We start from the raw sequence: 11,655 nt of genomic DNA, 5'->3' as shown, positions 1-11,655 counted from the left end.
CTGTGTTGTTGCCTTCTCAGTGCTGAGGAACTGGAAACCCGATCTGATCTAAAAATAAGATCCACAGCATGTGTGGTTTGAAATTGAGTTTGGGGGAGGGAGAGAAAGAGAGAGTGATCTATCAGCTTTTTTATACTTTTTTCCTAATGTTTTGTCCACCTCCTGTTTGTTTGTGTGTCACGTGTATGCATGATAGCCTAAACAACCTTTTGCCGAGTCAAAGTTATAAAACACAAATCCCAGGAGGCCAGATGCTCTGTGCTTGACATCTCGAATCGACATCCTTGACATATACATTGTTTAATGTCTAGATGTGTATCTAAGTTTGTTGAATACAATCTTTGATAAAGACAAATATGTGAATATGGCTTGATGTTATCAAAGTCAATAAACTATTATTTGATCTAATAGGCTATCTTCCAACACGTCAATCTATGTCAGAAGTTGGACTTCAATGTGCAATTTATTTTTTCAACCTTGTTCTCCCTTGAATAGCCTTGTGTTTTACATGCTGTTTGACATTGAACGTGCTTCAGATCCCGATAAGAGACTAAAACATCCATCCAGCCAAATCAACCTCACCTTGAGATTGTATTTGGATGTTTGGGGACAGATAAACAATGCAGGCGATTTGTAAGCTTGAACATAACTTTCAGATCAAATGCAAACATGCCAAATCAAGCAGTTAGGTGAATAAACGGTTGCATTGTCTAACCAGTTATTAACATAGTAAATATACAATTAGGCCTATTGGCCCATTAAAAGTTAGAATCAAAGTTGATTTACCTATTTAGCTCATGTAGGTACACATTGCATGCAAAGTTGCTTTGCACATATTGGTCAAGTTAATGAACACAACCAAACATTCATTGTTATGTTGATTTCAGCCTAACATTTCTTCTTGACCTGCACTGCACTCCAAAAGAGTTTGGACGGGACATAGGGATTCACACGGTCTAAATTTAGCTTCCTTGCATACGATCGGGTGAGACTGGTAGAACGTGAAGAAAACCTACATGAGTTTTACACATTTAACTCCTAAGGAAAATTAAGTTGTCATTAAGACTTTTCGTAGAGAAATAGCATTAGGCGGAGCAATTAGTGTCTCCAGTAGGCTATATCACCGATCAGACAAAAGTTGCGCAATTTAGAGATTTAGCAACTTAGAGAACCTAGTCTTGAGAAACTAAATTTCGAATCACCCAGACTTGGAGGGATAATATGCTCAAGTCACTTCTGATTTTATTCATTTTATATGGTAAGTCATTTCTGTAACATTATATAAAAACATTGGAATATACATAATATTTAGTATCATTCAGGTTCTCTATAGTTCATGGTGGATGATATAATGTGTTATATATTTATGTGTTCTATGTATCGTATTGAGCTACACTGCCGCGTTTATTAAAGTTACTGGTCAGTGCCTGATGCATATATTCTTTAAAATTGTGGACTCATCTGTGTATATGTATGCATGTGTGTCAGTTGCAGTGCCTCATTGCCATGGGGGTTGTGCAGAGGTGGACTCGATGACAGAGGCTGTGGCAGGGGAACGTTTCCTTTTAGGCTGTATCTCCTGCAAGAAGAGAGAAGAGGTCCCTGCTCACACTACTGTGGATTGGCATTTCAGACCTAAAGGAGAGGAAGAATTTATTCATGTGAGTAGAGAGTCTGTACTACAGAGGGCTGGTCACAAATCAGCCCATAGCTCCTCGTAGTTTAGCAATCTGACTTACAGGGTTTCAAAGATCTGTTGTAACATATTTTCCCCTTTCTCATCATCCTTTATTCTACTCCTACTTTTATGGTGAGACTCAGAAAAGACCAGAAAAGGTTCAAGATTCAAAGGACATAATAAAACATAACGAAAAAATCTCAAAAGTGTTTGTGTTTGTTTCACAGGTATTTCATTATGACTACCCTAAACCCACCATCCTCTATGAAGACTTTGAAGGCCGCCTGGAATGGCATGGAACAGAGGGGACTCAGGATGTTCAAGTAGGAGCCATCTTTCTTCATAATGTAACCTTTAACGACACTGGAACATTCCTCTGCACCGTCCAGCGCATGCTCTTTCTCCCATTGGACAATGAGTATGTCACTGTGCAGAAGGAGGTGGAGCTAAGCGTGGTGGCTGTTGGTTAGTTGTGGTATTCTTTTATTAAACAACTTCATGTTTATAATGGTTATGTATTCTTGTGCTCTTTAATGTTCTAATGTTTTCCTCTTGGTGCTTTCACAGCCAATCCGGAGATGACTGCAGTGATATCAGAAATCATGATGTATGTACTGATTGTAGTGCTGCAGCTTTGGATGATCGTGGTGCTGATCTATTGTTATAAAAAGATATCTGCTGAGCATGAAGCTCGGGAAGCCCGCAAAGCCCTTAAGGCCCAAAACCGGTAAGCCTCCTACATTAACCTGCAATGGCAGTCTCAGACATTGTTGGGAATACACCTTTAATACTCTCAACTGAGATGTAGCACAATCAATCAATGTCCTTAGCCCAGAAGTTTATTTCTTTTCTTTTTTTATCAGGATCCGAATGAGTCCTGGTGAAAACACACATTTTCTCGATACTCTCACTCACTCACTCATTTGTTGTTTTTTATTTCCAGACCATTAGAATCAAAAGACAAGTGTGATGGGGTGCATCTGGAGTAATTTACATCATGGTGAGTATTTTGAGAAATAGTCAGCCTCTATAATGTTTTTGTGATTATATTGGACAGTAGTAACAGTACAACATTTTGTAAAAGTAATACATTTAAGCAGTGAAAACTTTTTTGTGACTTGATGTTCTATCTTCTCAATTTATGTCCAACAGATCTAAAGACGTGAAGATATATTATGCTGTAAGCAAACATATAGTATTAACATGTTAACCACTCTCTTAAGTAACCATAACCATTTTTAAAGATTTTTCAGTGCCTGATAGTTGTGTGAAATGCACAATAAAAGTGAAGTGAAAATGTTAAAGGATTTTCTGTCTAGTTTACGGCTAAAGCAAAATTTCCCTACAGTGTTTAAATTTTTGCTGAAATGTTGTTGCGATAATGTATTATATCACTCTTTGTTGTACAAAACAGTGTACACAGTTGACTATATGGGTCATATAGTCACACTATACTGTATCTGTATCTTTAAGGTATCCCAGTATTCATATCTTACAGTCTGAGACTCCTTGCCTATTGGATGTTACTCGGAATCTTAAAATTACAGAACCACAGTGTGCTTTAGGAGACAAGGAAGGGTGTTTGAAGGGCATTGTGTAACTGAATCTTGTCTGTAGTGTCTCCACCCTCCTTCAGGTCTGACTGTTACTTTGTTTAACTGCTACAACCTAGCTCCATCACAATAATATACCAACACAAGCATGCCATAAATCACAAAATATTCCAAATATACGTGAGTAGAATATGATTTGTGTCAATATTATCAAAACCTTTTAAATATGGCTACACAACAGATTACACAACAGACATAAACATAATATCTGTTAATCACATTTCCCTCAGGGATCTGAGATTTTTTGGGGGGTTTGAAGTCAGACTCGGCTCCAGAACAAATTAAATGGGGGGACATTTTTTTTCACAAGGGGGGCACGCATTTACAAAGCATGTATGAGAGTCAAAATAAGAGCAGACCTTCATATTCTGAAAGTGTAGCCATCTCGATAACCCTAATTTATAGCCAATGCCAGTATTTCTTACTTATACTTTAACAAAATTGTTTTTTGAGGGGGCATAGCATTCCATTTGGGGGGGCATTGCCCGTCAATGCCCCCCGTCTTGGAGCCGACCCTGGGTGAAGTAACCATGAATGAACCATTGAAGAATGCAAGCCTGTGGTCATAATGCTAAACTACACAGCAGTTGTTGTAACCTGCTGAGATTGACCTTGGTCTCTCGATCCTGGACATCTATTTCATTAAAAGTGTTGACAAGCTGAATGTACCGCTGTCACTCTATACCTGTGATTACGCCTGTATGAAGAGGTGTGTGTGTGAGGGATTGGAGAGTGGTTTGAAAAAGCGAACAAGACATGAAATGCATGCATGTGGAAGAGAGAAAGACACCAGACAGGGTGAGTGTGTTTGTTTTGGAGATGAAGCTCTAGTACAGTGGGACCAGTTTTTTTATATACGCATACGAGACCTACAGTAATAAATTACAGTGATTCCAAGACTCCCGAATACAGCCAAGACTGCACAATAATAGGATCTATCTCAGCTTTATTTACTTTGATGCAGTTGGTCTTCTAAAGGTAATGTAATTTCTGTATATTTAAAAGCACTGTACACTATACCAGTTCATTTCGCTAACATAATCACAGACTTGCATTGAGGTAAGAGATGTATCCCTCTTTCTCTTTTAAAGGTCAATAGAAAAGGCATTTCATAATCAAGGGTGCTTCATTCAGAAAAGGAGATATTAAGGTGAGGTCTGAGGCCATAACGTTTAAATAAGTTGTGGAGTGTCGTGGTTACACTAACTGAGAGTTTGTTCTGACAACACCTTATCTTTCATTTGCTGCCGTTGTTACAGTTACCTTCACCACCCAAAGAGGTCGGGAATGCTGCACTTCAACAGGACAGAGCTGCCGTCTCTCCTGCTCGCTTTCCTACAGCACTGCCTGAATGGAACAGGGGTGACTGTCCCCGTGTTCTCTCACAATAGTACTACTCAGCAGACCATTCTCCCAATAAGTATAACTATGGCTCCAGACCAGGCTCAGGGGATGGTGTACATTTTGCTGATTGTGGGAATGTTCAGTTTCTTTATATTTGGCATCATGCTCAGCTATATCCGCTCTAAGAAGCTGGAGAGTTCCCATGATCCCTATCACCAGTACATTGCCCACGACTGGACCAAGGCTATTACCTCCTCAAAAGCTGTCACTCAGGTACAGCATGGGGGAGTCCTAAACCATGGAGACAAAGGCAAAGACCTCATTGTCATCTGTAACCCTTCAGCATTAGAGCAGCTCCCAGGATGAAAATGGGAATGGACAGCAAACCAAAAGTGTATCGATCCAACAGAAGAAAAAATAAATCTGCATTTATAACTTTAAGAGTTCACACTGTTAGCATTCTATTATAAGATAAATACCATTAGTTTTAATAGGTTATGAATATTACAGTTCACAATTGAAGTTTGATTATCTTATATGAGTGAATAGTCAGTTGAATCACACAATTTGTGTGATTTGAGATAATTACTATTTTAAATTAGCTTTGCTTTTGACCCAAATTTATTGTGGTAATATTTGAATATGTCATGGGGTCAGGACACAGTATTGCATATAGAATGGTTTGCAAACAACTTTGATGACGTTCTTTAAACAGCAGGGTGGAGCACTCTACAAAATGTTTTTAATTAACAACCAGATGAGACATTACCTTGAATTTTTTTAATGTGTTCATACACCAAACTTTGAAATCACTATTCAAAATAAAGTATTCTAAATCACAATGTATCAATGGTATTGATGTTGATTGATTATTCATTTGAGTAAATTCTGCATCCATGATAGTAAACCTTGTGTGGTCTGTTGTGTGCCCACTTTAATCTTCTTTCTCTCCTCCCTCCTCCTTTCTTTTTCAGTTTCCCTTTCCATCTCTCTCTCCTGTCTGTGCTGGTAGGCCGCTTTCTCTGCAATGGCAATCTCACGGTCCAAACTGAAATGAACCATCTGTCGGGAAAGCATTGGAACAACAAGGTTGAAGTTGTCCACCATTTTATTTAGATTCACAAGTTCCTCCCCTATGGATCCACAAAGCTGCTGCCATTGAGCGTTCTCCCTCAAAGTCATAGATTCACCTGACTTTGCCCTCCCTTTCAGCAGCCTCTCACGGAGCTGCGCAGTGGTCTCACGGATATCACGCTGCATGACAATCCATGGTGGCTGGTACCCATTGTCTATGAGGATCCGGTTGAGGTTGTGGGTCATGGGGTCAGCATATGGGTTGTGGTCAAACTTGTTGATGGGCTTTCCGGAGCCGCTCAAGTTGCGAAAGTCTCCACGGGCCATGGACTCCTGGATCAGATCCTCTACCAGCCTCTCAACTGCCTGGGTAATCTTGATCTGCCGGCTCCGCTTATCCCTCACCACTATTTCCCCTTCTTCAGCCGCTGCTCGTTCATGTTCCTTCTGGCGATAGTCGAGTACCTGCCCTACTGCTCTGTCAACACGGAACTGTTGGTATTGCCTCTCCCGCTGACTCGGTGTGCCCAAGCCAATGCCCTCATAGCTGAGATAGTGCCGGTGCTGAGGAACCATACCTTTCATGCCCTCCTCCTCCTCGACGTTCTCTGCTCCGCTAGCCTTAATTTGTCTTTTGTGCGCCAAAACTGCACGGTAAGCCTCCTCAACCCTGGCAAATAGTGCTGCATCAGCTGTGGAAGTGCCAGAGTCTGGGTGGTAGAGCTTTGCCATGCTTAGGTAGGCTTCTTTCACCTGGGCAGGGCTGCTTTCTCCATCCTCTGGGAGCTGCAGCGCCTGGTAGTTGTCCCGAAGCCTGTTGCTGATCAAAGGCTTGGAGCTCAATGTGCGGAGCAGCAGTAACTGGGGAGCCAAGTAGGGCAGGATCATGGTAGTTGTCCCTATGGAAGACCAACAGCTAAACTGTGCCACTCAGGTCAGTCAGGGCCAGCAGTGCGGCAGAGGTTTTCTATCTGCAGAACAATATCAAACAAACCTACACATTGGAATTAAATAATTACCACAGAGGAAGTGTCGGCTTTATCTTGCCACTAAAGGGCAACATCAGAAGAAAATTAATATTTAGTTCAAAAGTCTGAGACCACATTGATGTTTTGAAAGGATCTGATCAGGTTTCAATTGAGGTAGCCTACACTGTTTCTTAACCCTCGTGTTATCTTCGGGTCATTCTGACCCATCAGTCATTGTGACCCACCATTAGCCTGACGTTGTCATACTCATAATTCTAGTCAGAATATGAGTCTGAGAACTCTCCGTTGGGCTGTGACAATGGGGCGTGTTTCAAACGAACCTGGAAAACAAATGCCTCTTCGCTCAATTGGATAGATCTACAACCAATCAGAGCAACGTAGTATGTTAACTTTGACCGAATCCCGTAGGAAGGACGGCAAGAACATATTTTCCATCGACAAATGCCTTGATTGCGTTTCTCTGTTCCTCTTTCAAAATTAATGCGCTGTCGATGTCTTCTAAAACAGACTCGATGGCAGAATCATAACATCCCAGATCTCCAGCGTAGCCATGTTTGTTCAAAACGAATTCAACTTAAGCGCTCTTTTCTGACGTGGGTGATTACGTTACTGTTGATCATCTGTCCATCATCGTATAAAGCCCGCCCTGGCAATTTCATTGGTCCGCCCAGATTCTGGTTTTCTGTAGTTGTCCCCAATACGAGACCCTCCAGACCCAACTTCCCGACCAATTTTTTTTGTGGCCGGGACGAAGTTGGGCTGGCAGCCAGGCTAACCCACCATCGTATTGCGACAACTTTACCGCATATAAAAACAGTGAAGCATTTTCTTTTAACCGTTGGGCTGTCTCAGACCCCCCACATTGCGAAGGTTAAAAGAAAATGATATTTGTTTTTGTATTGGGTAAAATTGAGTAAACACAAAGATGGTTCGTTATGAACCTTTGGGTCATGTGACCCGAAGGCAGCACAAGGGTTTAAGATTTTCTTTTTGTGTTACATCAATGCCCTGTGATGTTCAGGCTAATAATGATAGGCATATCTGCATTGCTGTTGTACCCTACTCATTCATGGTCAGGCTAATAATGATAGGCATATCTGCATTGCTGTTGTACCCTACTCATTCGTTTGCTGCACTCAAGTATAGGCTTGTAATCTCATGCCAACATTTCATAAAACTTGAGAACCCTGCTGAATACGTAATTTATGTTTAGAATGTAAACAATGCCTCCATCCGTGCTTTGACAGAACCTGGGGCCCGTTCTCCATACGTCGCCTGTTACATCCAAGATCAAATGACACATCCAAGATGACATCATCGTGCTAATCGTGATCTGGCTAATTCGGTTCTTCCAACACCCTTGTTGTTTATGATTAGTATAGCTGGATTGAGTTATGCGTTGGTCTAAAAGGGGGTATGTATCGATATTAAAAACCTTGATCAGCAACGCTGCTATTGGCTGCTCACATAAGTCTATGGCTGCTCACCATGACCAAAAAGAGCGCCCCGTGTTTTCCGCAACAGAGCCAAACAGAGCAAGAGCTTGCTTGAAGGTTAAAGACTTAACCAAACGGCAGGGAACACCTCAAAGTCAGCAAAATCCAGGAGAGGGCTGGCAAAAAGTAGCAGACAAATTAAATGTAGTGACCACGTTAGATGTTTTATCGCTTATTACAGTAGGCTAGGTCTATTTCTATTTGTATTTTTTATTTTCATAATTAGGCCTACTTTGTTTATCATCTAATGTCATATAATAATTTAATGTGGTTCCAACAAATTAATGATGTAAATGACACCCTCACGAGAAAACCGATAGGCTATCTCTCAAAAAGTATAGGCTAGCATATCGCGCTGTGCTTAAGGAGCCTATCTCACGCAATGAGCAATTAATTCGGTTTCATGTTAAATTCTGCTAATTATTCTTGCACCTTCTGCAACAGGTTCCTGTAGTAAAAACGGACAAGACATGTCTGTGACAGACTTCCTGTATCACCTCTGCTTGTAAAGCCTCAATCTAATCGTGTTTACATAAAATAAACCTGCTCCCGAGCAGGTTTAAGTTTACGGACCTGTTGCTATGACAGCAAGTCCAGGATGAGCTTCGAAGAACCGAACAATCCAAGATAATGACAAATCGTCAACAATCAAATCCAGCTAACTGAGTTAGCGACGTACGGAGAACGGGCCCCTGGTCCTGTTTCATAAAGCGAGTTTACCGAATAAGACAGGCTTATGTCAGTAACTCTCCCTGACACAAACCTGTTTTGAACTAGCTTTATGAAACAAGCCCCTGTTCTACTTGCCATTAGGTTTATCAGTTTAATTCAGTGCTATTACTACTAGTTAGTAGTATTAGTACTATAACTATTCCACGGTGACAGACTCAGTAGAATAAACGGATAACAGCATGCAAAACTGTTTATCAAAAACCACCGCATACTTTTAGCAGGTCAACAAACAAAGTAGCTTCTTCTACGTCTTCTTCTTTAGATTCAGGTTGGCGGCTCGCGTCCAACTATAAGGCGAATATACCGCCACCTACTGTGCTGGATTGTGTCTCAGGCCTGTCACGGCTACCTACATTATATTGTCTTCCACACCCAGTGTCACAAACATCCATAACATTATTGATAGGGAGACTAACAGAGAATGATTTAATATAGTTAAAACTCTAGGACTTCTTGGATATCAGTTGTCATGAGAGATTTGTAAAAGAGATGGGATCACCCTGTACCCAGAGAACTGCTGGCCACAGACATGCTTGGTTGAAGGAAACTAGCTGCAGTTCAGAGTTTTACTAAATAAAGCCCTAAACAGTTTGCTGCAAACATTATAATTAAAAGTTCAGTAAGTTCAAGTTCAATGTTGGCTAACAAATGTAGTCTCTCCTAAACTTAAAGACACAGGCAGTGAGCAGGATCAAAATCCCAGTGAAAGGGATTGAGATGATGGCCACGTACAGGATCCAAGGCTCGGGGAAAATCTTCTCTTCTGGAGAACACAAGACCAGAAGATAAAGTGTGAGAATCATACACCTTGTTGATATAGTTTTTACACTCTAACCCTTTTACTCTTTTTATGTAGCATTAGTTATACACTACTGATTCTTTTTTATGCTTAACGTTTTGTGGGGCCTAAAGGGATTTGTGGTGTAGTGAGTGTAGTAAGGGTTGGCTGGCCTTTGCTTAATCAAAGGCTTAGTCCCTGTGCTATTTTTATTTACAAAGCCAACTTGGAATCCCTAACTTCCTTGTTTTTTGTGTGGGATGAATACCCTCTTTGTTTGCAAGACTTTATCCTGTTAATTGTTCCCAATGTCTAAACAGATTTTTGTAACTTTTATGTACTTTGCACCATCATCTTGGAATACATTTACAAAAGAGTCTTAATAAAGATTAATTTGTCCCAAATCTGTTTCTAAATCATAGCTGAAGGACTTCAAAACTGTTTTGTTCAAATTATTACTATGCAAGTTCATGGATTAGACATATTTTCTATTCAACATGCTGATTAATGTATTTACATCTCTACTGGGATTAAAGTATCAAGGTTCAATGTATTGCTGCCAGCAACCCCCCCCCCCCCCTCCTCCAGTTCTCAACAACACCCAGAAATAAATGTGGTCAAAATAAATGTAATAAAAGTATACACTACCAGGGTAATAATAGTAGCTGCAGTTCAGTATCAGTTTGGATGCCAGGTTAAGCTTGCACTCATAGTTACCAGCCTCCTTCAAGGGGATGTCTACAGACAGCTGCATAAAAGGGCTAAAGAGGGTGTCAATTCTTCTTGTGTCTATTGGAACTCCATTATGGTACATTGACAAAATCAATCCTGGATCCTGAGAGACATTTATGGCACACCGGAGCTGGTCCTTACTGCCAGGAAGGACATCAAAGATAGCAGAATCTGGAACACAAGACAGACATGCATACACACACACATCAGATGATATCTGATCCTTTGCAAAAAGCAACACTTTGTTAAAACATTTATTATCTAGATCATTTAAAATGCTCTGTAAAAATACCACACCTTGTAAAAAGGTGATAGCTACATTTTGTCAATTGAAAGATGTGTAATTACCGTAAACTAAGAGTTTAACTCCTGCTCCCCTCTTCCTTTCACTTTCTCCATCCCTCTCATATGAAAGCATGCATTGGTATTTCCCACTGTCTTCCCACTGAATGTTCCTAAAGAGAATAGACTTGTTGGGTGAACTTTCGACATTGTCCAGAACATCCACACGGCCTTTGTATTGTGGCTCTTGGTTGGGCAACAGTCTTGATTTCTTCTGACTCATAAACTCCCAGTACAGAATCGGGTTGTTGGAAACTTTCATGTCGGGGGTATGGTTGAATAAGCAGTTTAACATGGCATTTCCACATGGTTTGATTAAAACCACATCCGGTTGCTGGACAACGTTAATCTGTGACCAGGTACCTGACAAAACAGATTTTATACAATTATTGAGTAGCAGCAGTCCAGTAAATTATCACTCCCTGTTATAAAATGAATTAAAAAAAAATCAAAAAATTCTCACCTGACAGAAGGTAACAAAATATAAAAGTATTCCACATATGTTTCTTCCAAAGTGAGACGATTGAGCCACAAAACATCTTTGTTGACTGAATACTGAGTCTGAAATCTAGTTACATTTAGTCATTTAGCAGACGCTCTTATCCAGAGCAAGTTCCAGAGTTAGTTCAAATAAATGTAGACTACAGCATCAAAAGGAGGAACACAGGATGCATGGTTTGCATCCTGTGTTACTTCCTCTCCCACACTAGAATGGAAACAGATTTACTGGTTGACATTATCAGCTGCCATATTTGTCAAGACATCATAGACTACATTGAAATGTATCAAATTTGGTTGCCTGCTCTGACCAGATGTAATATGTAACTTATTTAATATGTACTGATGATGTGTAGGCCTAATTACACACCATCCAGAT

General features: G+C 40.4%; 3 protein-coding genes across 4 annotated transcripts; 2 read left to right on the top strand and 1 right to left on the bottom strand.

Annotated features, from left to right (window-relative positions):
• Positions 1–958: 958 nt before the first annotated feature.
• si:ch211-225p5.8 (uncharacterized protein LOC555567 homolog) lies at positions 959–3,585 on the top strand. Its single transcript, XM_062465280.1, has 6 exons — positions 959–1,258; positions 1,489–1,661; positions 1,906–2,143; positions 2,246–2,405; positions 2,622–2,678; positions 2,831–3,585. Exons 1-5 carry the CDS (start codon positions 1,222–1,224, stop codon positions 2,665–2,667), a joined length of 654 nt encoding a protein of 217 aa, XP_062321264.1. The 5' UTR covers positions 959–1,221; the 3' UTR covers positions 2,668–2,678; positions 2,831–3,585.
• Positions 3,586–4,514: 929 nt separating this feature from the next.
• Positions 4,515–5,187, top strand: LOC134023289 (potassium voltage-gated channel subfamily E member 2). Its single transcript, XM_062465281.1, has one exon. The coding sequence runs from the start codon at positions 4,579–4,581 to the stop codon at positions 4,999–5,001; it is 423 nt and encodes a 140-aa protein (XP_062321265.1). The 5' UTR covers positions 4,515–4,578; the 3' UTR covers positions 5,002–5,187.
• On the bottom strand, positions 5,035–11,392 carry dnajc28 (DnaJ (Hsp40) homolog, subfamily C, member 28). 2 transcript variants are annotated; one of them, XM_062465278.1, is made up of 5 exons: positions 11,242–11,392; positions 10,785–11,141; positions 10,353–10,607; positions 9,139–9,689; positions 5,035–6,703 (listed from the first exon to the last, which is right to left on the bottom strand). In XM_062465278.1, the coding sequence occupies exon 5, from the start codon at positions 6,595–6,597 to the stop codon at positions 5,509–5,511; it is 1,089 nt and encodes a 362-aa protein (XP_062321262.1). In that variant the 5' UTR covers positions 6,598–6,703; positions 9,139–9,689; positions 10,353–10,607; positions 10,785–11,141; positions 11,242–11,392; the 3' UTR covers positions 5,035–5,508. The 2 variants fall into 2 exon arrangements, with proteins under 2 accessions (XP_062321262.1, XP_062321263.1); XM_062465279.1 differs by having other exon boundaries at positions 5,035–6,680.
• Between the last annotated feature and the right edge of the window lie 263 nt (positions 11,393–11,655).

This window comes from Osmerus eperlanus, chromosome 7 (genome assembly GCF_963692335.1).
Source record: "Osmerus eperlanus chromosome 7, fOsmEpe2.1, whole genome shotgun sequence".
Lineage (NCBI taxonomy): Eukaryota > Metazoa > Chordata > Actinopteri > Osmeriformes > Osmeridae > Osmerus > Osmerus eperlanus.
This window is presented reverse-complemented; position numbering and strand designations above follow the sequence as displayed.

Excerpts from the sequence above, each read along its gene's own strand:
- si:ch211-225p5.8 (XM_062465280.1), top strand. The coding sequence starts at position 1,222 with ATGCTCAAGTCACTTCTGATTTTATTCATTTTATATG. Across the intron at positions 2,144-2,245 it reads GCTAAGCGTGGTGGCTGTTG|CCAATCCGGAGATGACTGCA; the intron begins GTTAGTTGTGGT and ends GTGCTTTCACAG. Across the intron at positions 2,406-2,621 it reads GCCCTTAAGGCCCAAAACCG|ACCATTAGAATCAAAAGACA; the intron begins GTAAGCCTCCTA and ends TTTTATTTCCAG.
- LOC134023289 (XM_062465281.1), top strand. The coding sequence starts at position 4,579 with ATGCTGCACTTCAACAGGACAGAGCTGCCGTCTCTCCTGCTCGCTTTC.
- dnajc28 (XM_062465278.1), bottom strand. The coding sequence starts at position 6,597 with ATGATCCTGCCCTACTTGGCTCCCCAGTTACTGCTGCTCCGCACATTG.